Below are 26,636 nucleotides of genomic sequence, written 5' to 3'. Positions count from 1 at the left end.
TACCTATTAAAACCTTTCTCATCCTTTTAGTCTGGTGTAGGCAGGATTGGAGATGACAGCGGACCAGAGGTTTGAGTTACTAAGGCAAAGAGCTCTCCTCTGTAATATAGAGATCATAATCCTTATATCAGGTAGTCATGTAAACAGCAAATAACATTTGTTGAATTGTTGGCATTTTCCCATTCACATTTGTTGAACCAAAATGCTGTGTTTTGTCCTCACACATTCTAAAATTCACACAAATTGGAGTTTATGTAAAAATTTATTTGACCAAAATGTAGAAAAAGTGATACTATTACATATGATACAGTTGCAAGAATCTAAATGGAAAGTGTGGGTTTTATTCAATTGCACAATTTGCTAGTGTATCTCCTGGGTAGTGTGGCGCTTAATAAATAGGAGTGAGGGGCAGAGGATTCAGATAAGCTATAAGCAGGGTGATTTTTTTAGTCAGAATTGTAAACTTGAGTTGGCCCCCACACTGCTGGGGAATGTGGAATGTTTCAGCTCTGAGATGTTAACGGAGAAAGCAGAAATATAACAAAATATAACACATTTTGTGCAGCCCTGTGTATAAAATACTCCATATCCAGTTTAATCAGGAGTTTCTTGATCTTTCATTAACTTGGTCCTGAAGAAGGAATTAAAATTCTAGATAAGTAAATCTCCAATTTGCCATTCTCCCGAGTATAGAGATGAAGTTACGCCAATTTTTTAGTTTTTACTTTGCTGTCTGAGAGGGCCATTCTGCCTAATATTTGTTCACAGAAAAACAGTCTTGCTCAATTACTGATGGTTTTGAAAAAGACTGCTTCTCTGAATAGGACTGAATTCTCCAACATTCATTCCTCCTGAGTGGATGGCCTCATATCAGAGCAGATAAGCATGGGTCATTATTGGAATAAGACATCAGCTCCTCAAAAAACTTTAGATTGAAAGAAACATATAGAAGAGCATATCAAGGATCTACCCAAAACACATTTGGGTAATTATTATGACTCTTTTCTAAGCATTCTCATGCTGACTGCTCAGAGGATGTCTGTTCTGTTCTGCATGGTGGAGTGCGGAAAAGAGCCGGGATGATCAGATTAACCTGTCCGTGGTTTATGACTTCCCACAGTAACCCCACCCCCGCCTTTTTGGGTCTGGATGGAAAATCCCCACCCATTTTAATGTGATGATCCCTGGCCTCCTATCACATGACCAACGGTGGACATTCTCCAACATTTTAAACTGACCCATGACTAGACATCAGAATCTGTGTTTTCAAAGTGTGGGGTTGTCTATTCTCCCAGGAACCAAATGCCCTCAGTCTTAAAAGAGAGTATGTATGCTCAATATGAAATACCCTGCCTACCTTAGGAATAGATGCAATTTAAGGATAAAAATAGACCTGAAAAAACTGGTGTCATTTTGAAAAACAGGAAGGAACAGATTAACTGGTGCTCAAAGCTTCTCTGATACAAAATATTTGGCCATGTATTCATAATTTGCTTGACATTTCCAGCAAAGCGAAGAGGCAATAACAAAAGAAACTTCTTACAAGAGAAGAGAAAGACACGGCGCTCTGGAGTTTCTGTTGGAACAAGACTCTTCTGTTTTGGTTATATACAGTTTAGTTCGTTTAGTGTCTGATCCAGTGTCTGATGTAAGCCCACGTTCTCTTCTTTGGCCTGGGCAAGTTTTTCTGGTGAAAATTAAGAATGAGGGAAAAAAATTAATAAGCATCTTTATTAAAAGGGGGGGAAGTTTCTAAACTCCATATTGTCAGAGTGAAAGAGCAGAGAAAGTACTTTGCATTTTAATCATAAAACACCATGAACTTCTGGATACTAAATACCAAATCTGGGAGTTAGATAGGGTTGGAAAATGAAATACAGGGTACTTGGTTAAATTTGAATTTCATATAAATAAAATTTTTAATGGAAATGTATTGCAAATGTTGCTTGAAATACACTTATGCTCAAAATTTATTCATTGCCTATCTGAAATCAAAATTTAACTGGGTGCCCTGTATTTTAATATGCTAAATCTGGCAATCCTACAGTCAGAACACCTGGATTTAAGCCCCATGAAGTAAATGCCATTTAACCTAAGTCATTTAAACTTTCTAGGTCTCAGTTTCCCCATCTGTCAAATGAGGGTAATACCATTGTGTGGCAGAGGGTTATTATGAGAAACAAATGAGAAATGCTTCAGAACTTATAAAATGCTACACAAACATAAGCTTTTAGTCTGAGATACGGATGAGTTAATACATTTTCTCTAGTGCTGGTTAGTCCTTGAACTTATGGAAGGGAAATATAATCCTGTAACCCATCTTTCCTTTGGAGCTTCTGAGAATAGATGTTTAAATTCCAGGAATAATTGTGTTACTGTTTCTACATGTCCATCTATGTGTCTACAGCAGTCAAACTCCAGGTAAATGCAAAATGACTGAAATTTAAGCCAGACTGCTGCTGCTGCTAAGTCGCTTCAGTTGTGTCCAACTCTGTGGTACATTATTAAATGGTTGAGCTGATGAAACAAACGAAAAAGCAAACAACCCCCCCCCAAACTAAACAAATCAACAAAACTCTAAGATGCCACCTAGAGCTATGCATGACAGAGCACGAGAGAAAACTGGTTTGCAACGAGGAATGGCTGATAAGGGACTAGGCCAAGACTCATTAAAATACCAGAGGAAAGCAAAATACCTCATAAAATGTGATATGATCAGCTTGGAAATATTCAGAAAGAAAACGACTGCAAAAGATGGCCACCTTTCAACTACACCTACTGAACTTTCATTCGATGTGATCCTTTAAGAAAAAACTAGTGCCTTACGGTCTGGGAGGATTCTGTCAGAGAATAGAGACCTGGGTTAACACAGTATCTGAGTGCCTACTGCATGCAAACCCATTTCTTCTCAGTTATCTCATTTAATCCGCAAGAACTCAGCTATCACTTTTATTTTTGCAGAAAAGGGCTAGACAGCTCAAATGGCAGAGCTGGGGTGCAAAGCAAGGTATCCCAACTCCAAATCCCGACCTCACTTCACCTTGCCACTTGGATTCCCTGGCCTCTACTTTGTTATTAGGTCTGAGAGAAAGTAAGAGTCCCTTAAAGTGTTAATTGCCCTTGACAAGTGTGACAGCAAACCCCGCCCTCCACCCACCCCACCACACTGTCAACAGGTAGTAGCAGATCGACCATAACCCTAATCTCTGAAGTTCCACCTAGGTGATTAGTTAGGTAGAATGACTGGATAGGCAGGGCTGCAGTTATTTCAAAGGGTGGAGGCTACATATGTCTGGAAAAATCCTAGGAACAAATACGTGGAATGAGCAAACAAAAAACATCCACCCCTATACCATTTAATCTTTCCAGGGTCACACTCATGGCAATATGTGAGGGGAGTGGTTTATGCAGAAGTTCAGGGGGGAAGGCAAGAACAGAGCAAAGTTGGGGGTGGAAGGGTGTGGGTAGTTTAGTAAAGTTGTATTTTGCAGGAATGGACATAAAGAATTGTGACAAAGGTTCCCACCTGAATAAAAAAATTACTGGATGAGGAATAAGTTATGGTGACCAAAAATAAATGATCTACTCAGAGGTTTTCATGCCACCTTCAGGTTCAAGGGGCAATCTAGAAGATGGCTTGGACTTCAAAATGTTAGTGCTTCTGGGACAATTTGAGGCGGTGGTGGTGGTGGGGTACAGGGGAGGACCGGATAGATTATTTGAAATTTGTAGATTCTCTTGGGGAAACTGATGAGCTTTTGGTCGCTAGAGGTTTTTAACACCCACACACAAACTTTATGCTGCTGCTTGCTGCTGCTAAGTCGCTTCAGTCGTGTCCGACTCTGTGCGACCCCATAGACGGCAGCCCACTAGGCTCCCCTGTCCCTGGGATTCTCCAGGCAAGAACACTGGAGTGGGTTGCCATTTCCTGCTCCAGTGCATGAAAGTGAAAAGTGAAAGTGAAGTCGCTCAGTTATTTCCGACTCTTAGCGACCCCATGGTCTGCAGCCTACCAGGCTCCTCCGTCTATGGGATTTTCCAGGCAAGAGTTACTTGAGTGGGGTGCCATTGCCTTCTCTGCACAAACTTCATGAGCCCTCACTAAACCAAAGTTCCTGGTTCTAGTTAACTATGAGGGGAGATACGTGTTGCTCAGGAAAGTTGCTTTGGAACTCAAGAATCACCTCAATTCCTTTGTTCAGCATTCTAGCAGCTTCCATTCCCTTGCCCTGCTATGGGATGCCCTTTAATTCCTTACAGAGTTGTTTTCTAAGGGTAAGGAATAGAGGTGAGCTTCTCTGGTGAGCTGACTCCCACAACTGGGAGCTGAAGAGGTGCTTCATGAACAATGAAGACATCGGGAAGCCCAGACACCATTCTTCAAGTATAACACAGAAAAAAACAAGAGAAAAGGACAAAGGAGACCAAAATGCTATTGCCGCTGTTTGAATGCACAGATGAAGTTCCATCCCAAGGTAGCTTTTTTTTAGAGATAAGCCCGCTGGTTTTTGCATGTTCTGCTGACTCTCTTAAGCTGCTCAAGAGGTTGGATGAGTCTCCATTCAAAACAATTTCTATGTAGGGAAAAACCGCTAGTGGCATGCAGATACAGATAGCTACTGCATTTGAGAGCTCAGGCCAAGTTGGCTCTTGTTTTTATGTTGTCAGAAAAGAATCATATGAGCATAATTTTCTTTTTTGAAACCAGCTCTTCACGTGAACCACTCACTTTTGGTTGCAATCCCTCAGGCTATGGCTCAAAGGCAGCAAGTGGAGAAAATGAAAATGAGAGGGCATGAAGATGAGGATGGTCTGTCTTTATTTCAGTCACACAGTCACAGACGCAGCAGCAGCAGGCTTGAAAGATCAAACCAGGAGGCAGGAAACTGGAACTTCTAGAAGCCCCCAGGAGTGGAGGCACCACAGCGAGAAGGCAGACTTCAGTATTGCTAGGACAGAGGGTGGCACCCCAGCCACCTCAGAGAGAGGTCGTGTCGGTGAAAGCATGGGCCAGCTCCTCGCTGGTAGCTTTGTATGTGAGCGTCTGAGTGTACAGCTCACCTAGAGCGCAGAGGTCCCCAAGGAGAGAGTTCAGAAGAGGTACAGGGGCTAGAAGGCGAGGGTTGGAATGGAGAGCCACACATTGAGAGGAAGAAAACAACAGAGAACAAAGCGCGAACTAGGACAAGGTTGCGTCTCGTGAAACAAACGAGAAAACATAAGACCTACGGAGTGATTTCTAAGTGGAGTGAAGCTCTGCAGGGGACCAGCCATAATGAAACTTTAGAAAGAGTGGTGACTAGAACCGGTGAGAGCTTCTCCCCACCAATCTCCCATCCCAGGTTATTTGACTTTGCAGTGATGTCATCCAGTCCAAAGGTCATACTTTGGAATGGGGGCATTTTGCCTTATATGGAAACCTCACTTCTCAAACCAAATACTGGGACACATGGTCTGAAGAACAAGTTCTGTACCCTTTCTGGGTGGGACAGGCAGTTTGGGAGAACTGAAATTCCAGGATTCTGGAATTTCCGGGTGACTCCGCGAAGAGCACAGGGCAGAATTTTTTTTAAAGATGAAACACTTCAAGAAATTCTGGGATACGTGGGCACCAGACTCACAGACTGGAGTCTTTATTCAGGTCTCTACGGTCTCTAAATTTCCATTTTCTCATATTGTGATAAGCTTTGCGCTCTCTGGGAGAGATTTTCCATAAAACATGCAAGGCATTTAAAAAATGTGAGGCGTCTCAGAAATGAGCAAATTGAAGGAAACTCGAAAGAGCTAAAAAATCAGCCATATTTGGATCTCTGTACTTACATATGGAGTTAATTACACAGAAATGTTTTAGTTCTGGAAAAATGGCAACACTAGTTTGAATCTGATTTTGCACTGTCCCGTCCCAGGGCTCCAGACTTCCAGATGTGACATCACTCTGCTCCCCTGACGTGGATGAAGCCCAAACCAGCCTTTCCAGATTTCCCCTGACTGTGGATGTGTCGTGTAAGGGGGAGGCAGAGCAAACACAATTAGATGGTGATTTCATACCTTCCAGGTCATCAATTGTCTTTTCCAGTTTTGCAACTGTTCTCTCTGCAAATTCGGCACGGGTCTCAGCCTAGGGCAGAAGAAAGGAGTCACCAGGACTGCTTCAAGACCAACCCCAGGAGAATCCTGAGCCAGCTGGGTGGGAATCACACTCACCTCTTTCAGTTTGTCGGACAGAAGTTTAATTTCTTCTTCATATTTGTCCTCCTTTTCAGAATACTGCGGTAGAGATCAAAACACTACTTTTTAAAACGGAGGGAGCAGGAGGAAAGCACAAGAGAATGCACATTCCCTGATGCTTGGAGAAAAGTGCATGCTTGAAGCTATGAACCTGCCTAAGAAGCAAAGTAGAAACAGGCACCTTTCCAGGCAGATGAAATGGGAGGGGATCCCTCTGGGATGGGACTGATCTCAGGACCTGAGCTGACAACTCGAGATACACGTGTGATGAAGACGGAGGCAGATGAGTGAATGGAAACATGCCTCTCAAGGCCCTCCACAGCAGCTGGCCTAGTCTGGGTTTCCAACCCCACTTCCCACCAGCTTCCCGCCACTTCCTAACCCTCTTCAGAGTACTCTCTGGTCTCCCAGCCCTTGCCTATGTCTGGGCCCCCAGGCATGGAATGTCCCATTCCTTGCTACTGTCTGTCAGAAGGTATGTTTGCCTTTCAAGGCTCAACGCAGGTGAGTATTAGCCAACCTTCATCATCTGCCAGCTGTGTCATTAGCACCAATCCCAGTGTACAGATTAGGAAAGAGTCACGGAAGCTAGCTAATTTGTCAAGGGTCACATGGCTACCACCTGACCAAACCACAGCTCGAACCTGATTCTGGAATATGAGCTCCTGGCCGGCATCCTGCTCTATAGTTTCTGTTTTCCCCCTCTAATAATTTTACTTATTTTTGGCTGTGCCGGGTGTTCCTTGCTGTGAGGGCTTTCTCTAGTTGTAGCAAGTGAGGAGGGCTGCTCTCTAGGAACACTGCACAGGCTTCTTACTGCGGTGACTTCTCCTGTTGCAGACCACAGGCTCTGGGGCGCTCAGGCTTCAGCAGTTGCAGCTCCTGACTCTAGAGCCCGCAGGCTCAGTAGCTGTGGTGCATAAATGTAGCTGCACGTGCGATCCTCCTAGATCAGGGGTCAAACTTGTCTCCCGCACTGGCAGGCGGATTCTTTACCACTGAGCCACCAGGGAAGCCTCTACGGTCTTTTCTAGGGTCACCTCCTTGTGACACCTTTCGCAGCTTTCCAGAGTCCTTCTGTGGAAGCCCTACCACACCCTGGTTACTTTGTCAACCCTTCTACTCAACTAGACTACAAGCTCTTTAAGAGCAGAAGATCACCGCAGCATCTCTCCCAGTGGCCAGTCTCTGGCATACCCACATTTATTCACCAACTATCCCAGCATGAAATACCCACCAGGCACCACGCTGGGACTAATGACACAGCTCTAAACGAGACCAACAGAGTCCCGGTCTCTACAGTCTAGCAAGGAAGGCAGGCAATTAATTATAATAAATGTGATCAACCCTCATGATAGGGAAAGAAGTAGGTGGGGCTATGCAGGTGAGAAATACCTAACCTAGATGAGCAATCCGGGAGGGGTGAACAGGGGGTTGCCAAGCAGAGAGAAAAGGGAGCAGCCACTCCAGGCTGACTGGACAGAAGGTTCAAAGAAAGCACTGGAAGTGACCAACATGGAATGTCTGTGAAACTGAAGTTCAATGCAACTGGAGGGGAGTAGGAGGATGGAGAGTGAGGAAGAGCTGAGAAAGGGGAACTCAACAGCAGGGGTTGGGAGGGGAGGGAAGGAAGGTCACGGACGGGTCTGTACGTTCTCTCTAATGTAATGACTAATGCTTTCTCCTGTAATGACTGCTTTGGGTACTATTTCAGCAACAACAACAAAAAAGCCCAATTCCACCTGTGATTGCTGCTCAACCTTCTAAGAAGTATTTCTGGAGGAACCTGGGGATTTGGTTGAGAGAGAGGCTCTGTATTTATATGATGAGGCTCAGAATTCCCTAATATGAGCCTGACCAGGTCCCGATCTCAGATTCTAAACGCATCTTCAGGGGACTTCCCTGGTGGTCCAGAGGTTTAGACGCCTCACTTCCACTACAGGGAGTATAGTTTGATCCCTGGTCGGGAAACTAAGATCCCACATGCTGCCTTGTATGGCCAAAATAAATAAATAGATAAATAAGTCCACCTTCGTAGGAGGTTGAGATAAAAGCTGGCATTAAGACCCTATGAAAGAGGGAAATCTAGCCATCAGACACCCTTTTCTATAGGAGAAAAAAACCTGGCTGCTGGGTACCAAAGCTACTGTTAGCAAATACAGGTCAGATCCCCGATACGCTGGCATGCTCCTGCGTTCCTAGGGGGAAGAAAAAAGTCCAGCAAATCACCCTCCAGCTCAAGCCAACCACCAACCTTTTCAGATGCAGCCTCTAGTGACTTCAGGTTGTTAGTGACATTCTTGAGTTCTTCTTCCAGGTCACCACATTTTCTGCCCAAAGACAAAAGAGGATTTTTGGTGTCTTATCTTTTTGTACAAACCGCAGTCTCCTAAAAGAAGTTTTCAAAAGGAGGAATCCGCACTGCCAGGGGCCCCCAGAAGGAATGTGGGGAAAAATGTTAATGGCTTTCTCTGAGACACAGTACTTGTCAAAACCCCATCGTGCCAGGCAAAGGCGCGGCAGGCCAAGGAGTATTTGGGAGGTTTGTAAAGCTCCTGGGACTTGGGCTCCTGCCAAGTCTGAGGCAACAGGGACTTGTGAAATCCACGATTGATGAGGCTGAGTCCGGAAGGTGTTTAAGAATGAGACGCAGTGCAGGAGGCTGGGAGAAGGCAATCCGAGTTTACACCGGACACGCCAGGAAACAGGCCTGGAACGGATTTTGGAAACCAGATCTCTCTCAGCACTGCGGGAATGCTCTGGGGAGCTTGATTCCTCACCCGAGTCTGAGGGGAGAGGCTTTTGGGGTTTCGTGGTGGCGGTGGGGGAGGGGAGCTTGTGGGGACTCTGGTCAAGCTTCTCACCTTTCCTCGCCACCAAGAATGTGTCCTAGCCAAACAATGACATCAACAACAAGGCATTTAGACACAGACACGGCAGTCTGCCCTCAGTGTTCCCTTAAGAAGGCACAGCCTCCTAAGGATTCCTCTCTGGGAAAACGGGACTTCTGGGCTTCTCGCTACTGCCCGACACACAAAGGTATTCCCAATACCTCTGTGGTAAGAGTCAACGCGTGGGCAGTACTTCCCAGGGCGGTGAGAACAAACAGTTGCCTGTCACTCTTTGTCAGCTAGGGAAGCAAAGAGGAGGGACTGATGGATGAGTCCCAGACACCCATCCACTTGACCAGAGGCCCTGGTCGGTATCAATTCCCAACATAACTTACTCCCTCCCAGCTCCCCTACCAACCCCCATCCACCACGTCCAGAGCTGAGCTGGGCACCACCCAACCCCGCTGTGCCACTCACAGTTCGGACACCTCGGCACGCTCCTCTGCCCTCTCTAGCTCACCCTCCAGGATGACCAACTTACGAGCTACCTGCAGAAACAGGAAGGACCAATTAAGACACCCCCAAGGCCCACATCTAATAGGATACCCCACCCCCACCTGGCGCAAACAGCAAGGCCACATCCAGCAACCTTGGGGCTTTCTGCTGCTGCTCCAGGTCTAATTTCCAAACCTAAATTCTCTCCTGTGGGCCCCAGGAAGGGGAAGGAAGAGACGGGGCTGTGCGGACAGCAGAAGGAGCAACTGAGCTTTCGTGGTCTGAAGACCCACAGCCAGGGACCACAATTCCCCATTTTAGCCTAACGCCCAGCTGGAGGACAAAAAAAAGGGATCTGATCACTTCGTTTCCCCTTTAAGTCTAAGTCCCCACTTGTCTGAGTGTCACAGAATTTCCCAGGACTTCTGGCATTGTGGAGATACGGTTTCCTAGCCAAGTGGCTGTCTTCGGAAAAAAACAGATGTGGATGCAGAAGGACAGCTGAGCTGACCAAGAGCTTCCTTTAGGCGGCCCCAGGGTTTTCCCTATCACAGGTCCATTTCCTCCCCACTTCCTGCTACTGCCATTCACCAGCCCCACTCCCTGCCACTCACCTCCTCGTATTTGCGGTCAGCCTCCTCGGCGATGTGCTTGGCCTCTTTAAGCTGCATCTCCTGAATCTCCATCTTCTCCTCATCTTTCATGGCGCGGTTTTCTATCACCTTCATCCCTCTGCGAGGAGCAGAACTTGTCATTGCCTCCAAACACACATCACCACCTCACTGCACACCTCCAGGCATCTGCTCATCTAAACACTTCACTGACACCTACCAAGAACCACACTCCAAAGAGGAGACTAGAGCTGCTCACACTCACGTGCATCTTTGCAGGATGCCAGGCACCATTTTTTAAATGTCACAACCCCCATCCCTAGAAATAGGTACAGTACCCCCATTTTACAGAGGAAGAAACTGAGGCATAGAGGAGCTAAGTAACTTGTTCAAGGTTACACAGCCAGTAAGAGGCAGAGCTGGGATTCAAACCCTGGTGATGTGGGTCCGGAGTCCACACTCCTATAGTCTCTCACTAAGTAGTAACAAGGGGGACTTGTACGCCAAGTTACCAGGATCTGATCGAAAGTCTGGGCTGGCCTGGCTGTGGGAATGATGAATTCTGCTGCACTGGGGTGGGAAGTGGGGTAGGGAGGGTGTGTTTGTATATCACAAGGGGCTTCCCAGAAAAGAGTCCACAAGTGAACAAGGAGAGGAAAGGTATTCTTCAGTGAGAGAGAGAACTATACAAGAAAGCCCCAGAGAATGGATAAAGAACATGAGATACACACATACAATGGAATATTACTCACCCTTTAAAAAGAATGAAATAATGCCATTTGCAGCAAGATGGATGAAGCTAGTGGTTGGCATATTCAGTGAAGTAAGTCAGACAGACATGAAAATTGCTCAGTCGTGTCTGACTCTTTGTGACCCCATGGACTATACAGTCCATGGGATTCTCTAGGCCAGAATACTGGAGTGGGTAGCCTTTCCCTTCTCCAGGGGATCTTCCCAACCCAGGGATCAAACCCAGGTCTCCCACATTGCAGGTGGATTCTTTACCACCTGAGTCACAAGGGAAGCCCAAGTCAGACAGAAAAGGAGAAATATTGTATGACACTCCTTATATGTGGAATCTAAAAAGAAGTGATACAAATGAACTTATAAAACAGAAAGAGACTCACAGACTTATAAGACAAACTTATGTTGCTGCGGGGAGGGATAGTTTGGGAGTCTGGGATGGACATACACACACCGCTAGATTTTAAATGGATAACTAACAAGGACCTTTTGTATAGCATAGGGAACTCTGCCCAATGTTATGTGGTAGCCTGGGAGGGAGCGGGGTTTGGGGGAAAATGGATTCATGTATATGTAGGGCTGAGTCCCTTGGCTCTCCACCTGAAACTATCACAACATTGTTAATTGGCTATACCCCAATACAAAATAAAAGTTCAAAAAAAGAGAAAGCCCCAGAGGAATCAAAGAATATGGCAGGGAAGTCAGGGTGGTTGCACCACAGGCCGCTTGAATGACAGGCTAAGGGTTTTGCACCGAGGGAACAGGGAACCACAGGAAGGTTTCAAAAACAAGTGTGAATGGAAAGCAGAATGGTGGCTGGGACTTCAGCGGGAAGACCAGGTAAGAGGCAGATATCCACAAAGTGATGGGTGAGGATGGCCTGAGGTGAAGTGGATATGTCCACTGGGGGAAGGACGCTGTCCTGGGAACAGCTGGAAGTGGCCTACAACTTCTGACCATGAGATGGAGCTCACCGTGGCCTGCACTCTGTGGAGTGGACACGGTAAACTCAGATATCTCCAAAGAAGAGGCCAACGAGTATAATGTATCAGTGTGTGTTGGGCCTGCCCACAGCAGAGGACCATTATTATACTTCTAATAAACATTTCCATTCGGACTGTCACTGCCCTTCTCAGCTAACTGTCTAAACACTCTCCAGGCCCGTACTGGGCTTTCCAGGTGGCACAGTGGTAAAGAATCTGCCTGCCAATGCAGGAGGCGCAAGAGACTTGGGTTCGATCCATGGGTTGGGAAGATCCCCTAGTATAGGAAACGGCAACCCACTCCAGTATTCTTGCCTGAAAAATTCTGTGGACAGAGGAGCCTGGCGGGTTACACAGTCCATGGGGTCACAAAGAGTCAAACACAACTGAGCATGCGTGTCTGTACCAGGCCCTGAGATCAGCAAGCTTGGAAAATCCTCTGCAGTCAAGGAGCGATCAAAGGGACTAGCTCACGGCCCCATCGGAGAAGGCAATGGCACCCCGCTCCAGTGTTCTTGCCTGGAGAATCCCAGGGACGGGGAGCCTGGTGGGCTGCCGTCTATGGGGTTGCACAGAGTCGGACACGACTGAAGCGACTTAGCAGCAGCAGCAGCAGCAAGGCCCCATAGTAAATGGCAGTGGAAGGACTTAAATCTAGATTCTTCAGCTCCCAAGTATAGAATTCTTTCCACCTAAACAGTAGTCTCTAACAAGGGTGCCATCAAAGGCTACTGGTAACATGACACCGACAAGCGAGGGGCCTTCTGACTTGGGGAGGTGCGAGAAGTGAGTGAGACACCTGGCCAGGCCGGTCTGACGGTGAACAAGGGGAGCACCTTAGCTGAGGCCCCGGGCACAGCTGCGAACACCTTGTGACTGGATCCTTCATACTCCCAGGCGGCTGCCCTGAGCTCCCGCCCTCTCACTCTATGAAGTGGCTGAAGCAGAGCCGCGCTGCGCCCTGCGCCCTCCCTAAGGGCCATTCCACTGTACGGCAAAGAAACTTCCCGCTTAGGCAACTCAGAAAGTCAGTCTCCAAGATTCTCCAGTTGGTTTAGCCCCTCTTTAGGTTCTGTAAGGGTGCGACAGAACCATCAGGAATGGATCCATGGGAGAAGTTTATACCAGAGAACTATGGTGCGCGAGTGCCAAGTTGCTTCAGTTGGGGCCGACTCTTTGCGACCCCGTGGACTGTAGCCCGCCAGGCTCCTCTGTCCATGAGATTCTCCAGGCAAGAATCCTGGAGTGGGTTGCCACTGCTCTCTTCCAGGGGATCTTCCCGACCCAGGGATCGAATTTGCATCGGTTGCACTGGGAGGGGGGTTCTAGCGCCACCTGGGAAACTTGAAAACCATGGTGGATGAGTCCAGTGAGATTTCTGGTGTGATGCTGTGGCAGATACGTGAGGACCACCGGTCCAGCCCACACCACCACCACACAAGGAACCCACTGACCATCGCACAGAGACGGCCGCTTCTGTGAATTACACAATCTGCCCATAGTCCTCCAGAGCCTGCTCCAAGGCGTGCTGCTTGAGAGGACACAGCACCCTGCTGGAGGCAGCAGGAGGATGCCCTGGAGGTAAGAAGTGCTATCAGTTGCAAATACATTAATTGGAGTGGTTTTGTGCATGTCCCTGACACACAGTTGTCCAGTGACTCAAGGCCTGAAGCACTGCTAATAGTTATTCATGCAGACAGCCCATTTCCAGTTTTCATCCCCCGTCTTCTCATATCACCCTGGAAACCGATGTCTTGAGAATGCTGACAACCACATGCACAGTGACTTTCAGAGACAACAGGAGACACAGCGCTCTGCGGACAGACTGCTGACGACAGTCGCAGCTACAGCCTTATATCTGCCCGTTTTTTGCCTTCCTCTGTCTGGTGGTAGTTTTCCTTCATAACTGCCACGTCAAATGCCTCCACACACAGCATGATGGTTTACAAGGTATTGTTGCCCATTTATATGTATGTGTACACACGTGTGTCCTTGGGATCTCACTGACTCTCACCCCAGCTCCGGGAGGTTGGCAGTATGGCAGGACCTCAATTTCCCAGAAGTAAACGCTCATGCCACCAGGTTCAAAGCGTCCTTACCTCTCACTCTCATCTGCAGCCTTTTCTGCCTCCTCCAGCTTCTGCAGGGCTGTGGCCAGTCGTTCCTGAGCCCTGTCCAACTCCTCCTCAACGAGCTGGATGCGTCGATTGAGAGCTGCCACATCACCTTCGGCCTAGGGAGGTCAGAGGTGGAACCAGGTTAAGAAGGAAAAAGGTCAGCCAGCCTTCCACTCACACAGTGCCCTTTTCTCCAGCTAACACACTTCCCCCACCAAAGCCCACCCAGGAATCCAGGTGGTAAGGAATTCAGACTGTCTCTTCTGGACAATGTGAATTTTCCATATGATCTTTTCCGCCAAATGTCAGTGAACACTCCCCACAACAGGACAGGCTGTCAAGTCATTACGGGCTTCCCTGGTGTGGCACCAGTGGTAAAGAATCCATCTGCCAGTGCAGGAGATGCAAGAGACGTGGGTTCAATCCTGGGTCAGGAAGATCCCCTGGAGGAGGAAATGGCCACCCGCTCCAGTATTCTTGCCTGGAGAATCCCCATGGACAGAGGAGCCTGGCAAGCTACAGTCCATGGGGTTGCAAAGAGTTCAACACAAGTGAGCACAACACTCAAGTCAATACAGGACAGAGAGAGAAGTAAGCTGTTATCTTCCAAGAGGATGGTGCTGGCCTCTCCATGGGACTTCTAGAGAGCAAGGCCACCAAGCAACCGGCTCACTCTGTCATATAAGGTCTGCTCCTAGCCACCTGAATGGTAAGACAAATGCAGGACTCTGGACGCCTCAGTTATATGCTGACCGTACAGTTGGGGCAGTGGGGAGTGGGGGTGCTGAGTGGGGGCAGCCTGACTGGAACTCCATCCTTAATCAAGGCTGCCTGAGAGATGTTGGGACAAAATGATACAAGAAAGCAAAGAAAATGTGGTTACAGGCACTGAGAGGTGGCGGAACGGTTTTACTGGCTTTTCACCTACAAGGAATGTAATAAATACGTTGGCATGCATAAGAGCAACAATTCAAGGATCAAAACGTACTCGTCAGAATCCTTGCTCCGCAAGCGTTCAGCCATGTGGCACGGAGCAGGCAGCCTCCCTGCTTGCTTTGAGCCTATCCCAGGGCCTGTTTCCTTCATACCTTTCTGGGGACTGTAATGCAAGGGTGTGGCATTGCAGCTGGCATGTGGGAAGTCCCACAAAGGGCAGCTCTTGCTGCCATGATTTCTCCCCCATTTAATCCTCGTGGATCTCACCCATTTTGCAGCTGGGAAAACTGAGAGATGCAGGAGAAGTGAAACAGTCTTTTTCAGTGTCTCAGAGCTGGCAGGGAACAGCTTCTTGAGCCCTAGACCAGGGTTCTTCCCTTGCCAAATCTACACTCTTGAGTCCTGTGGGGGCTTTGAGGCCTCACACTTAGGAATATTGAGAACTGGTTAAAACGGGGCCCAACCGACAGGAGAAGTATAAAGTCACCCTGGCTTCTTCAGAATAAGACAAAGAATCTCTGAACGGGGGAGGGCTGTAAAAAATTAGTGGAGTAACAGAATGAGGCCAGAGTTGCTGAAAAAACACAGACTCAGGAAACTTTTCTCAGCTCCACTATCCTAATTGCGGAAGGAGAGGAAATTCCCCCAGGTGTTTCTGATCACAGCTTCCTCCGGAACACCAGTTTGGAGAATCCGTTTACACCACTGACGAGCTATTTTAAGAAATGTCACCCACTCCTTCCAAAGAGTGGGTGCTTTTTATTCTTCTTAAAATTAGACGAATCTTCACTCCTTCAGCAACTGGGGCAGGAATGGACTCCTCCCCTCAAGTTTTTTTAGTACACTCACAAAATTGTGTAACCAACACCACCATCTAATTCCAAAAGTTTTGTCACCCCAAAAAGAAACCTCACACCCATCAGTAGTCAAGGCACTGATTTTTCAGATCATGCGGTGGTGCCTGATTCATGAGTAGGTTTTGTTTTTTTTTTAAAAGAGCCCCTCCTTTTATGGAGGATTCTGAATCCTGACAACCATGCTTTTGGCACATTTTCAACTATCTGGAACGGAAATAGTTCTGAGATACATTCTTCTATGTACAGATATACATATATATGTATTCTTGAAAAACTGCTAGTCACTGCTAGTCATTTTGGGCTCCACCCCTTCCTGCAATCAAAGCTTCTACACGCTACAAAGGATTTTCCTTATAAGGTAAAAGAGGCTTGCTAGATACATGTGGCAAAGCAACAGGAAGATGTCGGTTAATCACACAAAAATCTAAACCAGCTGTCGGGAGGCAGACCCAGAAGTCTGCCACACGCCGGCTCTTGGCTTTCTCTACAAGAGACTGAAAAAGGCCTCCCCTCCCCACTGGGCTTCATTCCTTCTGCCCAGGAACCTTCTTAAGGCTTTCTCCCCTTTTCCTGACCAAGAGAAGCACGCTTTGAAAAGTGAACTTTTTAAGAAGTTCGAAACTTTTCCAAAAACATCTTTCCTCCCAACTGGATGGTCCCACTCCTAAGTCTTGGCTCCAAGCTAAGGGCCATTTTTAAGCAGGAGTAATTGTCCTCCAGCGAGATGGCTTGGGATGAGATCAGAGGGAGGGTTATGCCGGTTACGTGTGTGAAAGAGGCCAAACCAGCTACTGTTGGGAGGCTTACACCAGGTTTCTGAGGGCTCTTCACGCCAAGGCGGCCCTTGCAGGATTAAAGGCTTTGACTCCAGCCAGCACGGAAACAAGTCTTTGGGGGAGTGGGGGGCGGTTCTTACCCAGATCTGTCCATCCCCACAGCAGTGCCCTCTGCCTGGGCATCTTTTCCACTTCTGGGGTCCCCACCCTGAGTCTCAACACTCCAGCTTTCTGATACCCTGGGCCTCCACACTCTTACCCTAACTTTCTTTCTGAGTCTTTGCAGTCTCTTGTCCCAGCAAATTCTTACTTATTCTAAGATTGTTCACGCTCCATAGTGAAGCCTATCCCACTGGCTGGTTCTTCCTGTCATGCTCCCAGTTAACAGAACACAAACCCCCGCGACCCGCCATGGTAATCAGCCTTATCTGTCTGACTCCCCTTGCCCCCACTAGGCTGTAAGCCCCTCTACGGGGAGAATGCGGGGAGAAAAGCGCAGGAATAGAGCATCTAGTAGGTGCCAGGCAGAGAGGTTTTCCTCCACAGTCCCTTCCAGCAATCCTACCGGGGGGAGGGCATTATTGTCACCTCGACTTTGGAGACACGCTCCTCCTAGGAGTCAAGTACTAAGTGGGATGGGATGGGATTGGAATACAGATCTCTTTCCAGTCCCAGAGGTGGCCACCACCCGTCCCGTCCCAAGGGGTCATCAAGGGACAGAGAGAGGGCGGTGACCCCCCCCGCCCCCATTCAGCCCCAGGCTTCGCATTTTGCAGCGGCCGCACACAAAACGACCGTGGGTCTAGGGGCCCGAGCTAACATTCCAAGGGGCTTCGCGAGCCAGGCAGGGTCCCGCTGCCCTCGTTCCCGCAGGGGACCAGCTGGGGAGGGAAAGGCCGGCGGCTCTGGAACTGAACTTCCGCCCCCCGCCTGGAGCAGACACGTCGCCGCCGCGCCCCTGGGAACAGCTGAGAAAGTTCGGCAGGAACCGGGAAGCCCTGGAGGTGGCGAGAAAGTGCGGCGCCCGCACCCCCACCCCCTCTTCCAGTATCGGCCGGTCCAACCCCAGACAATAGAAGCTCAACGTTTTCACTCTCACTTCCCGCTCCTAGGTGGAGCCGCAGCTCCCCGCCCTCTCCCGCCCGGACCCGGGCGCCGGCGGCGGCGAGTCGGAAGGCAGCAGGGTGCCCCTACCTCCACTCCCCACTCCTGGATCGCGCACCCGCGCCTTACCACCCCCCCCACCCCCCATCTCTCCCATTTCCCGCTCCACCAGCCCCGCCCGACCCGGATGCGGCGCCCCCTCCCTCCGTCCCAGGCCAGGGAAGGAGAATGGCGGTGGAGGATGGGGTCTCTGCAGCCGTTCCGCGATCCGGAGCTCTGGGGCCCGAGGGTTTGAAAGTGGGATCAGGAGAGGGCGACAGCGGATGGCGGGCGGGGAGCGCGAGAAGCGGGTGGCACCGGGAAAAGGGAAGAAAGGAGGGTGACGGCGGGGCCGGGGGTGCGGGAGCCCGGGCGCGCGGGGCCAGGGCGCGGGCTCTCACTTTCTCGCGCCGCTCGCGCTCGCCGTCCAGCTCGCGCTGCAGGCCCTGCGCGCGGTCCTCCGCCTCATCTGCTTGCTGCTGCAGGGCCTGGATCTTGCGTTTCACCGCCTCCAGGGAGTTGAGGCCAGCCATGGCGCGGAGGCGCACGCAGCGGGCAGCGGCGGGCGCTCGGTTCGGCTCGGCTCCGGCAAGAGCTGCAGCAGCCGCGCCCCGGCCCCCGAGCCTTTGCCTGCACCGGGGCCGCCCCCGCCTCTCCCCGCCCCCGGCCCGGCCGCCGTCGGGGCGGTGAGGTCACCCGGCCGGGCAGCCGACGTCAGCACCGCTGGGGGAGGGCCTGACGTCGGCACCGCTGGCCGCAGCTGCTGGAAAGTGCCCCTTTTCTGGACTTATTTGGAGAAAGCGCCGGGAGGCACCGCCTTCTACTCTTCCTCCTCCTCTTCCTCGAGCGCTTCCCGCCCGCCCGGCCCCCGGGCTCCTGCCCGGCCAGGCCCGGCCCGGCCGCGGGCGCCCCAGTTACTGGGCACGTACGTCGGAGGCTTTCTTCTCTGTCAGCTCCAGCTTTTCCTGCGCGCCTTTCAGGTTCTCGGAATATTTGTCCAGCTCATCCTCCGTCTCCTTAAGCTTCTTCTGGAGGTGGGTTAGTTCCTCCTCCACCTGGGGACAGATCGGGGGACGCATCAGCCTGGGGGGCCCCGTCCTGGCGGTGCAGACGCGCCCTCCACACTCCCAAGAATCCAAGTTTCCTGATCTGTGAAACAGGGAGAAAACTGTTCTGCCCCACTCACTAAATGCAACACTCATACCTGTTAACATGGCTTTCACATCCTTCCCTTGTCCTGGGACCAGCTGTGTTTATCTTTTTTGGGGGTCCCCCAGTACTCTTGCAGAGTCTATCACAGCTTTTGAGAAACAAGTCCTGCCACGTTTTCTAGAAACTCGGGTTCAATTTTGCAGCCTCCCGGGTGGAGTCTCATACTCTGGCCTGGACCATCCCCCTACCCTCAACCTTCCCAACATTGGCAGCCAGACCCTACCTCTGGTGAGAACCTGCCATGGCTCCCTATTGCCCAAAAGAGTGAAAAAATGAAAGTGTTAGCCACTCAGTCGTGTCTCACTCTTTGTGACCCCATGAAATGTATAGCCTACCAGGCTCCTCTGTCCATGGAATTCTCCAGGCAAGAATACTGGAATGGGTTGCCATTCCCTTGTCTAGGGGATCTTCCTGATCCAAGGAGCCACCCTGGAACCTGCCATGGTTCCCTATTGCCCAAGAGAGTGGTTCTCACAAAATACCCTGAAGGTTTGAAAGGCTCAACCCCTGCCTCCGTCCCCCGACTCCTGGGACTTTGTGAAGCTTACTGGAAGGGAGCTACTCCTTAGAGATCACTTTCTTGGAAGATTCAGGTAAGGGCTTTTCAGTTCTTCCAGTCTGGCTTGTGTTTAATAAAAATGTCCCCAACACTCCCCAAATTTTCAGTCCTTTTCATTTATCCAGAGAGTCTTGCCCCCTCCTGGCACCCCCAGTTTGAGAAGTCCGATGGAATATGAAGACCCCTTAACCTTTCCATCACCCCCCACCACACCAGTCAAGGGCCAACTCAGAAAGCTTCTCTGTCACCCTCCTTCCCTCTGCGCCTCCCCCTACTGCCCCTAACTTTGGGCTGGGGTGCTCGGTCCCACTCTAGTTTTGATCTGACTTTATGTCTCAGGTGGTTTGACCCCTGGTCCTATTCATGCTGCCAAGGTGAGCACACAGCCCTCATGGGCCCTGCATCCTCCTCCTGCTTCCTCCTGATGGCAGGAAGCCCAGAGAGGTGGAGTGACTATCGGTGGGTCATACAGCACTGGATTTGAACCCACATCTGAACAAGCCCTCCTAACCGACCTACTTTTCTGCAGCCCCCAGTGGCTTGCTCCTGTTCAGTCCTGAGACAACGTGCAAAATGTGCCAGGAGCTGTGTGTGTTGTGTATGTGTTTCATGTATGCGTGTGTGCACACATGCAGATTCTTAAAAGGGCTGCTATTCCAGCCTCCCATTCCCAGGACTTCTGAGTGTCTTACTGATGAGCTGAGGAATGGAAAAGGGGTGAGGGATCCGAGGAGGAGGGTGGCTGCAGCTTCCACCTACAACAGGGTCCACCGGCCCTGACCTTGACATCTAGGCAAGGAGCCCGGAAGGCTCCAAATCCCCGTTGTCTGACCCTGTCCCCCTTTCTGGCCTCTGTCGTCATCTGCAAAATGGAAGCCTTGACCTGGTGGTCTCCCAGCACCCTGGCAGCTGCTTTTGAACTTCCGCTTTCACGGAGAAAATGAGCCAGTTTCCTTAAAGAAACAGGTCAGCCTGACCCAACATCCACCTGACTTCCTTCCAGCCCTGTACAGTACAGCATTCCCTAAGTGCTAGGATGCATTGGAGAAGGAAATGGCAACCCACTCCAGTGTTCTTGCCTGGAGAATCCCAGGGACGGCAGAGCCTGGTGGGCTGCCATCTACGGGGTCGCACAGAGTCGGACACGACTGAAGTGACTTAGCAGCAGGACTTCCCCTGACAGTCCAGCGGTTCAGACTCTGTGCTTCCACTACAGGACATGGGTTCGATCCCTGTCAGGGAACTAAGGTCCTGCCTGTGGTGGCCAAAAAATATTTTTTCTATAGCAGCATTTCCTGGTGCTGTGTGCCAGGCACAGTGCTCTTTTAACATGAAAGACTGAGGGCAAATTCTGCAGTGTCGGCTCGTTTGGCGGGTGTCAAGATTGTTTTTGATGACTTTTTCTGGACAATAAAGGGTGGAGACTGTGATAAGGTGGGCAGGGGGCTATGAAGCAGTTAGAATGTGCCAGTGTCACAAAAGGGAAAGTGAAAGTGAAAGTGAAGACGCTCAGTCGTGTCCGACTCTTTGCGACCCCATGGACTGTGGCCCACCAGGCTCCTGCGTCTGTGGGATTCTCCAGGCAGGAGTACTGGAGTGGGTTGCTATTTCCTTCTCCAGGAGATCTTCCCAACCCAGGGATCGAACCCAGGTCTCCCGCATTGCAGGCAGACACTTTACCATCTGAGCCACCAGGGAAGCTCAAAAGGGTAAACAGTCCCTAAATGAAAATGGGACCTGCCTGAGGCCCTTTAGAGAGGGCATTTGAACCCTTGTCAGACTGACTTCAAAGCTGGTTTGCTTGACCGCTAGGCTAGGCTGTGTGCACGGCCCAGCAAGCCCTCCTCCTATTGACCTCCCCACCCAGGTCCCTCCCCTGGGTGGTCTGCACTGTTGTAGATAGGCCCCTAGTCCCTGTCCCACCCTCTGGCCCCACCCTGACCCCTGGGGCAAGGGTATGCTTCTGTGTTTGGCTCTGTCTCCCTTAGGGATTTCCCCGATGGCTTAGCTGGTAAAGAATCCACCCACAGTCCAGGAGACCCAGGAGATGTGGGTTCAATCCCTGGGTTGGGAAAATCCCCTGGAGGAGGAAATTCTCCAGTATTCTTGCCTGGAGAATCCCCTGGATAGAGAAACCTGGAGAAGGAAATGGCAATCCACTCCAGTGTTCTTGCCTGGAGAATCCCAGGGACCGCGGAGCCTGGTGGGCTGCCGTCTATGGGTCGCACAGAGTCGGACATGACTGAAGTGACTTAGCAGCAGCAGCAGAGAAACCTGGCGGCTACAGTTCAAACGGTTGCAAAGAGTCGGATTCTACTGAGTGACAAAGCACAGCACACCCCCTGGGGCTGGAGCGCTTAGTGAAACAGGCTTACGTCACTCTGGGCTCCAGTATCGCCCAGCACAGAACTGGGCTCGATGTTCACCATGGAATCCCAGGGGAAGTTTGCAGAATGGAGCCAGGCCTGAAAAAATAAGTAGAGCTGACACGGGTCGGGTTCCTGTCCCTCTGACTTGCACACACACAAAGCACCTAGGATGTGTGCTGTCTTGCTGGGGAGGCTGAGGCTCACACTGGCTCTCCAAGGTCTCCCTCAAGTCACTTCCTTCTTGGAGCCTCAGTTTCTCTGCCTGTAAAATGGCCAGGAAGGTCGTGGACGGCAGACCTTAGTCCCTGCAAACGGGGCCTTTGGGCTGGGCTGAGGCAGGATGTGAGGTCAAAGGCCAGTTTGGGGCGGATGTCACTGCCCTGCGAGGGGCGTGGGCAGGAAGCAGGCCAGGGAGGCCCAGCCCATTCCCATACTGTGCAGAGAGGGCTTGGAATGGGGGCTTTGCTACAGGATCCCTGAATGTCAGGCTGACCCAAGACCCATGCTCTCTGGCCTCCTGAAGCATAAGGCACTCAGAATAAGCTTAGCCTTTCATGATCTCCTGCCTTTGTTCCCAGGCAGAATGGGCTATCTGCTCTATAGGGCTCAGGCTTCTGCTTTGCACCTCTGGAATCTTACATACCCTCTATCAGAAGGCATCATTTGCCCCCATTTCTCAGATGAGAACACTGAAGGAGCTCAGTGAGAGAGCAGCAGCAATGTGCCCTAGTTACAGAGTTAGATGATCTGGCCTGGAGGTGAGCACAAGTCCATGGGGTAGCAAAGAGTTGGACATGACTGAGCACGCATGCATGCACCACCCTAGTAGGCAGCTTTGGGCAAAAAAAAAAAAAAAAAAAAAGAACAGAATGAAAATCCAGTTGGAGATCAGAGACCCTATCCCTGCCTCCTTGGCCATGCAGCTGGTGGGATGCTTTGAGGAGCCTTCTCTTTTGGGACTTGTGTCTGCCCTGGGGCTTCCCTCATAGTTAAGTGGTAAAAAAATTCTCCTGCGATTCAGGTTTGATCCCTGGGTTGGGAAGATCCCCTGGAGAAGGAAATGACAACCCACTCTAGTATTCTTGCCTGGGAAATCCCATGGACAGAGGAGCCTGGCGGGCTATAGTCCATGGAGTCACAAAAGAGTCATACAAGACCGAGCAACTGAACAACTGCTTTGGTAGAATATGCTATATCAGTCACTCACACCTTAGTGCGAATTAGAGCCATTAAATTGCTTTTATCTGAATCCCTGGCTAAAGCCCTCATGCTGAATGCTTAGTCGCTCAGCAGTGTCCAACTCTTTGCAACCCCTTGGAATGTAGCCTACCAGGCTCCTCTGTCCATGGGGATTCTCCAAGCAAGAATACTGGAATGGGTTGCCATGCCCTGCCTCAAAGCCCTCATGGTAAGTGCTAAATGATGTATGGAGGCCGCAGCTCAGGGCCAGCACAGGATGGGCGTTTGTGTTTGCCAGGGAGGGAGGAGGGTTTGTGGCAGGGAGCACTGGGGGTGGGGCTGTCCTGTGCGGATATGTTACAGCGCACTTAGGGTAGGTCCGGGACACTGGGGGATGGGGAGGCCCAAAGGGGAAGTAGGGTGGGGTAGGAAAGAATCCTGAGTTAATGGAGCGCTTACACTGTGCCGGGTACCATGCCAAGGGCTCCACCTGCCTAGTCACCTCTAGTCCTCCCACGGTGGTAAGGGAAGCAACACTGTCATTTCCTCATTTCACACATGTAGCCACAGAGGCACAGAGAGGTGAAGCTGGCTTCCCTGGTGGCCCAGCGGTAAAGAATCTGCCTGCGATGCAGGAGACCTGGGTTCAAGCCCTGGGTTGGGAAGACCCCGTGGAGGACGGCATGGCAACCCACTCCAGTGTTCTTGCCTGGAGAATCCCATGGACAGAGCAGCCTGTCGGGCTACAGTCCACAGGGTCACAAAGAGTCAGACATGACTGAGGTGACTTAGCATGCAGCAAGCATGCCCAATGCCTGAACTGTGAACCTGGCCAATCTGAGCTCAGAGCCTGCACTTTCACCTGTTGAGCTGGCCTGGCGCCCAGGATGGGCAGGGCTGGGCACTTGGTGTCACCATCCTGGGCGTCTCCTGGGGCTTATCGGAGACCCTGAAGCTCCCCAGGGCTTGGCAGTTGACCCCAGGTCAGGCAGGCTACTGTGGGAGGGATCAAGACCCCCTTCCCTCCTCTTATTGGCTGCTCTGACCACCCAGACCCAGACAACTGACTCGTGTTCTCTGCCCCACGCCAAGGTCTTGGGACTATCCAGCCCAGCCCCCTTCCATTGGCTCTCTGATGGATCCCTGTTGTCCAGGCCCCCTGGGAATCTTATCCCCAAAGCTCTGAATCCAGGGCCTCTGCCTGCCAGAGGCACCCCCACCTTCCCCTGCCAGGCTCGCAGCAAGGGCACCCTCAGAGACACATTGAGATTCTCAAGTTCACCCTCAAATCTCTACCCACCCTAGCCCCCAAACGCTCATCAGCTGCCATTGCAGCCAGTCACAGCTGCCCCACCACACACCCCATACTCTTGGCCACACTTCCCGATTTGTCACCCACACTCAGACACAGATACCCCAACAGAAACAATCATGCAATAGGCGCACACATACCCTGACACACACACACACACCCATGCCAGCCCAAATGCAGTCACCTCAACACACACACACTCACCCTGACACACACAATTTCAATATCAGGTCAACATGTGTACAAGAACACACAGCTAGTCTCTTCCCCTAAAACCCAGGGCAATACCACCATCAACACACACTCAGACTCACAAACACATCCACATTTTTTCACACCCACTGTCAACAGCTACACACTCAGGCCTTCCTCGGCACACATATTCTCAGTCACCTTCAGGTCTCCACAGAGCCAGAACACACACAACACACGTAGACACACAGATGCTCAGACACACACAAATACCTTCTACATACACACAGCAGCCCTAAACCACCCCTTCTAACACACCCCGCATGGTGAGCCCCTCACCCCAACACACCTCCTCAGACTCTCGTCTTTGCACACACACACACAAGCAGCCCACACAAATGCCCCTCCCTTTCTTATGCACTTTCCCACTCTCTCTCTCTCACTCACTTTGCTTCCACTGGCCTTGTTGGAAGTGGGTCCAGTTGGCCCCCTCTCTCCCAGCCCAGGGACCCCTCCAGGGAAGACAATAGTCCCCTTACTCTCTCTCAGCCAGAGCATCACCCCTTTTCTCAGCCCCGGTCTCCCAAGTCCTAAGGTTTCCTGAGATTCCCACCCTCCGCCCCAGAACTTCACCAGCTCAGAGAGGGTGCTGGACAGCCTGGCGCGGCCCAGCGGAGCTACATCACCTGCTTGCACTTCTCCTCGGCAGCTTTCTTATCCGACTCCGCCTGCTCGGCCCGGTCGATGGCGTTCTCCTTGTCCAGCTTCAGCATCTGCATCTTCTTCTTGATGGCCTCCATGGCTGGGTGGTGGGGGGCAGTGGGCGCAGAGGGGGCTGCGGCGGCTGTGGCGTCAAGTGAGCAGCCAGGGCGGCGGAGAGGCCCTTATAGGCTCCCGGGGTGCGCCGCCCTGCTGCGGGGTGAGTCTTGGAGGAGGCCCAAATGCAGGCCGCCTGGGCCAGCCGCCACTTGCTTGCTTGCTCAGGAGGACTTGGCCAGCTCACCGGCCTCCCTGCAGCCCTCGCCTTATTTGGGCCTAGGATTTTCTCAAAGGGAAAAAAAAAAAAAAAAAAAAGCCAGACCCATTTCCATTTTTAACCTGGTGATACAGGTCCCGCGTGGGCAAGTGGGCACAGCGCTGGCCCAGGAGGATGAGGCTGGCCTGCGCACCGGCCTCGGTTTCCCCATCTGTGGTTGGGTGGGCTGAAGAGGGCTAGTGGGTGGGTGAGAGGAGGAGTGAGGTGGGCAGAGGCGGCTTCTGTTCTCCCTTCTCCCCCCTCCTTCTGGGTCCCTCCAGGTACTGGGGATCAGGACTGCACCCCTGGGGGCCTCCCTGGATAACTCCCATCTCTGTGACCAGTCTGTCTCCTTATCTTTATCTTCTGTCTTCCTTTCGGTGACTGTCTCTTGTGTCTCTCTCCATTTCTCTGTCTCTTCTGCCTTCGTGTCTCTCTCCATGTCTTTTTTTGTCTCTGTGTCCTGTCTGTCTCCGTGTCTCTGGCTCTCTGTATCTTTCTCCATTTCCCTCTTCCTGTCTCCCCATCTCTTTGGGCCTTTCCCCTTTGGACTTTCTCTTACCTCTGTGTCTCTCTCCCCCTCTCTGTCTCTTCCTCTATGTCTCTGTTTCTCTCTGTCATTTCACCTGCCCCTGTGGATCTGGCTCACCAGGGCTAGATGGACCCAGGCTGTCTTTCTCTAGGAATCTCTGGGAGGCCAAGGCAGGCCCAGACCAGACTCTGAACGCCTTCCTTAACTCTCATCCTCTCCCTCCCCTGCTCAGAATCTGGCCACGGCTCCCCAGCACTGGTAGGAACAGGAAGTGGCTTACCTCCTCAGCTTCTCACTCAAGACTCCTGCCCACTCCCACCCCTAGCTCTCCTCCCACTCAACTCAGCTCCTCCACTGCTTCCCAAGCAGGGCATTCCTATTATTGTTATTATTTGATCATCTGTTTTGGACTGTGAGCAGCTTTGGGGAAGTCCTGTTGCCTGAGTCTTGTCTGTGGCCCTCTGAATGCAGCCCTGGAAGATCAGAAAGTCCTTATTAATTCAAATGAACAATTCCCTCTGTACAGTCACGCACTCGCTCATACA

At 50.9% G+C, this 26,636-nt stretch overlaps 1 protein-coding gene across 2 annotated transcripts; it reads right to left on the bottom strand.

The window, feature by feature from the left end:
• Window positions 1–243: 243 nt before the first annotated feature.
• Window positions 244–25,388, bottom strand: TPM4 (tropomyosin 4). 2 transcript variants are annotated; one of them, XM_005901469.3, is made up of 9 exons: window positions 25,231–25,388; window positions 18,651–18,776; window positions 13,992–14,125; window positions 10,169–10,286; window positions 9,537–9,607; window positions 8,483–8,558; window positions 6,205–6,267; window positions 6,049–6,118; window positions 244–1,687 (listed from the first exon to the last, which is right to left on the bottom strand). In XM_005901469.3, exons 1-9 carry the CDS (start codon window positions 25,342–25,344, stop codon window positions 1,605–1,607), a joined length of 855 nt encoding a protein of 284 aa, XP_005901531.1. In that variant the 5' UTR covers window positions 25,345–25,388; the 3' UTR covers window positions 244–1,604. The 2 variants fall into 2 exon arrangements, with proteins under 2 accessions (XP_005901531.1, XP_070229342.1); XM_070373241.1 differs by lacking the exons at window positions 18,651–18,776; window positions 25,231–25,388 and adding an exon at window positions 18,123–18,424.
• Window positions 25,389–26,636: the final 1,248 nt, after the last annotated feature.

The sequence above is a fragment of the Bos mutus genome, chromosome 7 (assembly GCF_027580195.1).
Source record: "Bos mutus isolate GX-2022 chromosome 7, NWIPB_WYAK_1.1, whole genome shotgun sequence".
Classification (NCBI taxonomy): Eukaryota; Metazoa; Chordata; class Mammalia; order Artiodactyla; family Bovidae; genus Bos; species Bos mutus.
The sequence above is the reverse complement of the archived record's forward strand: the minus strand, read 5'-3'. Positions and strand labels throughout refer to the sequence as shown.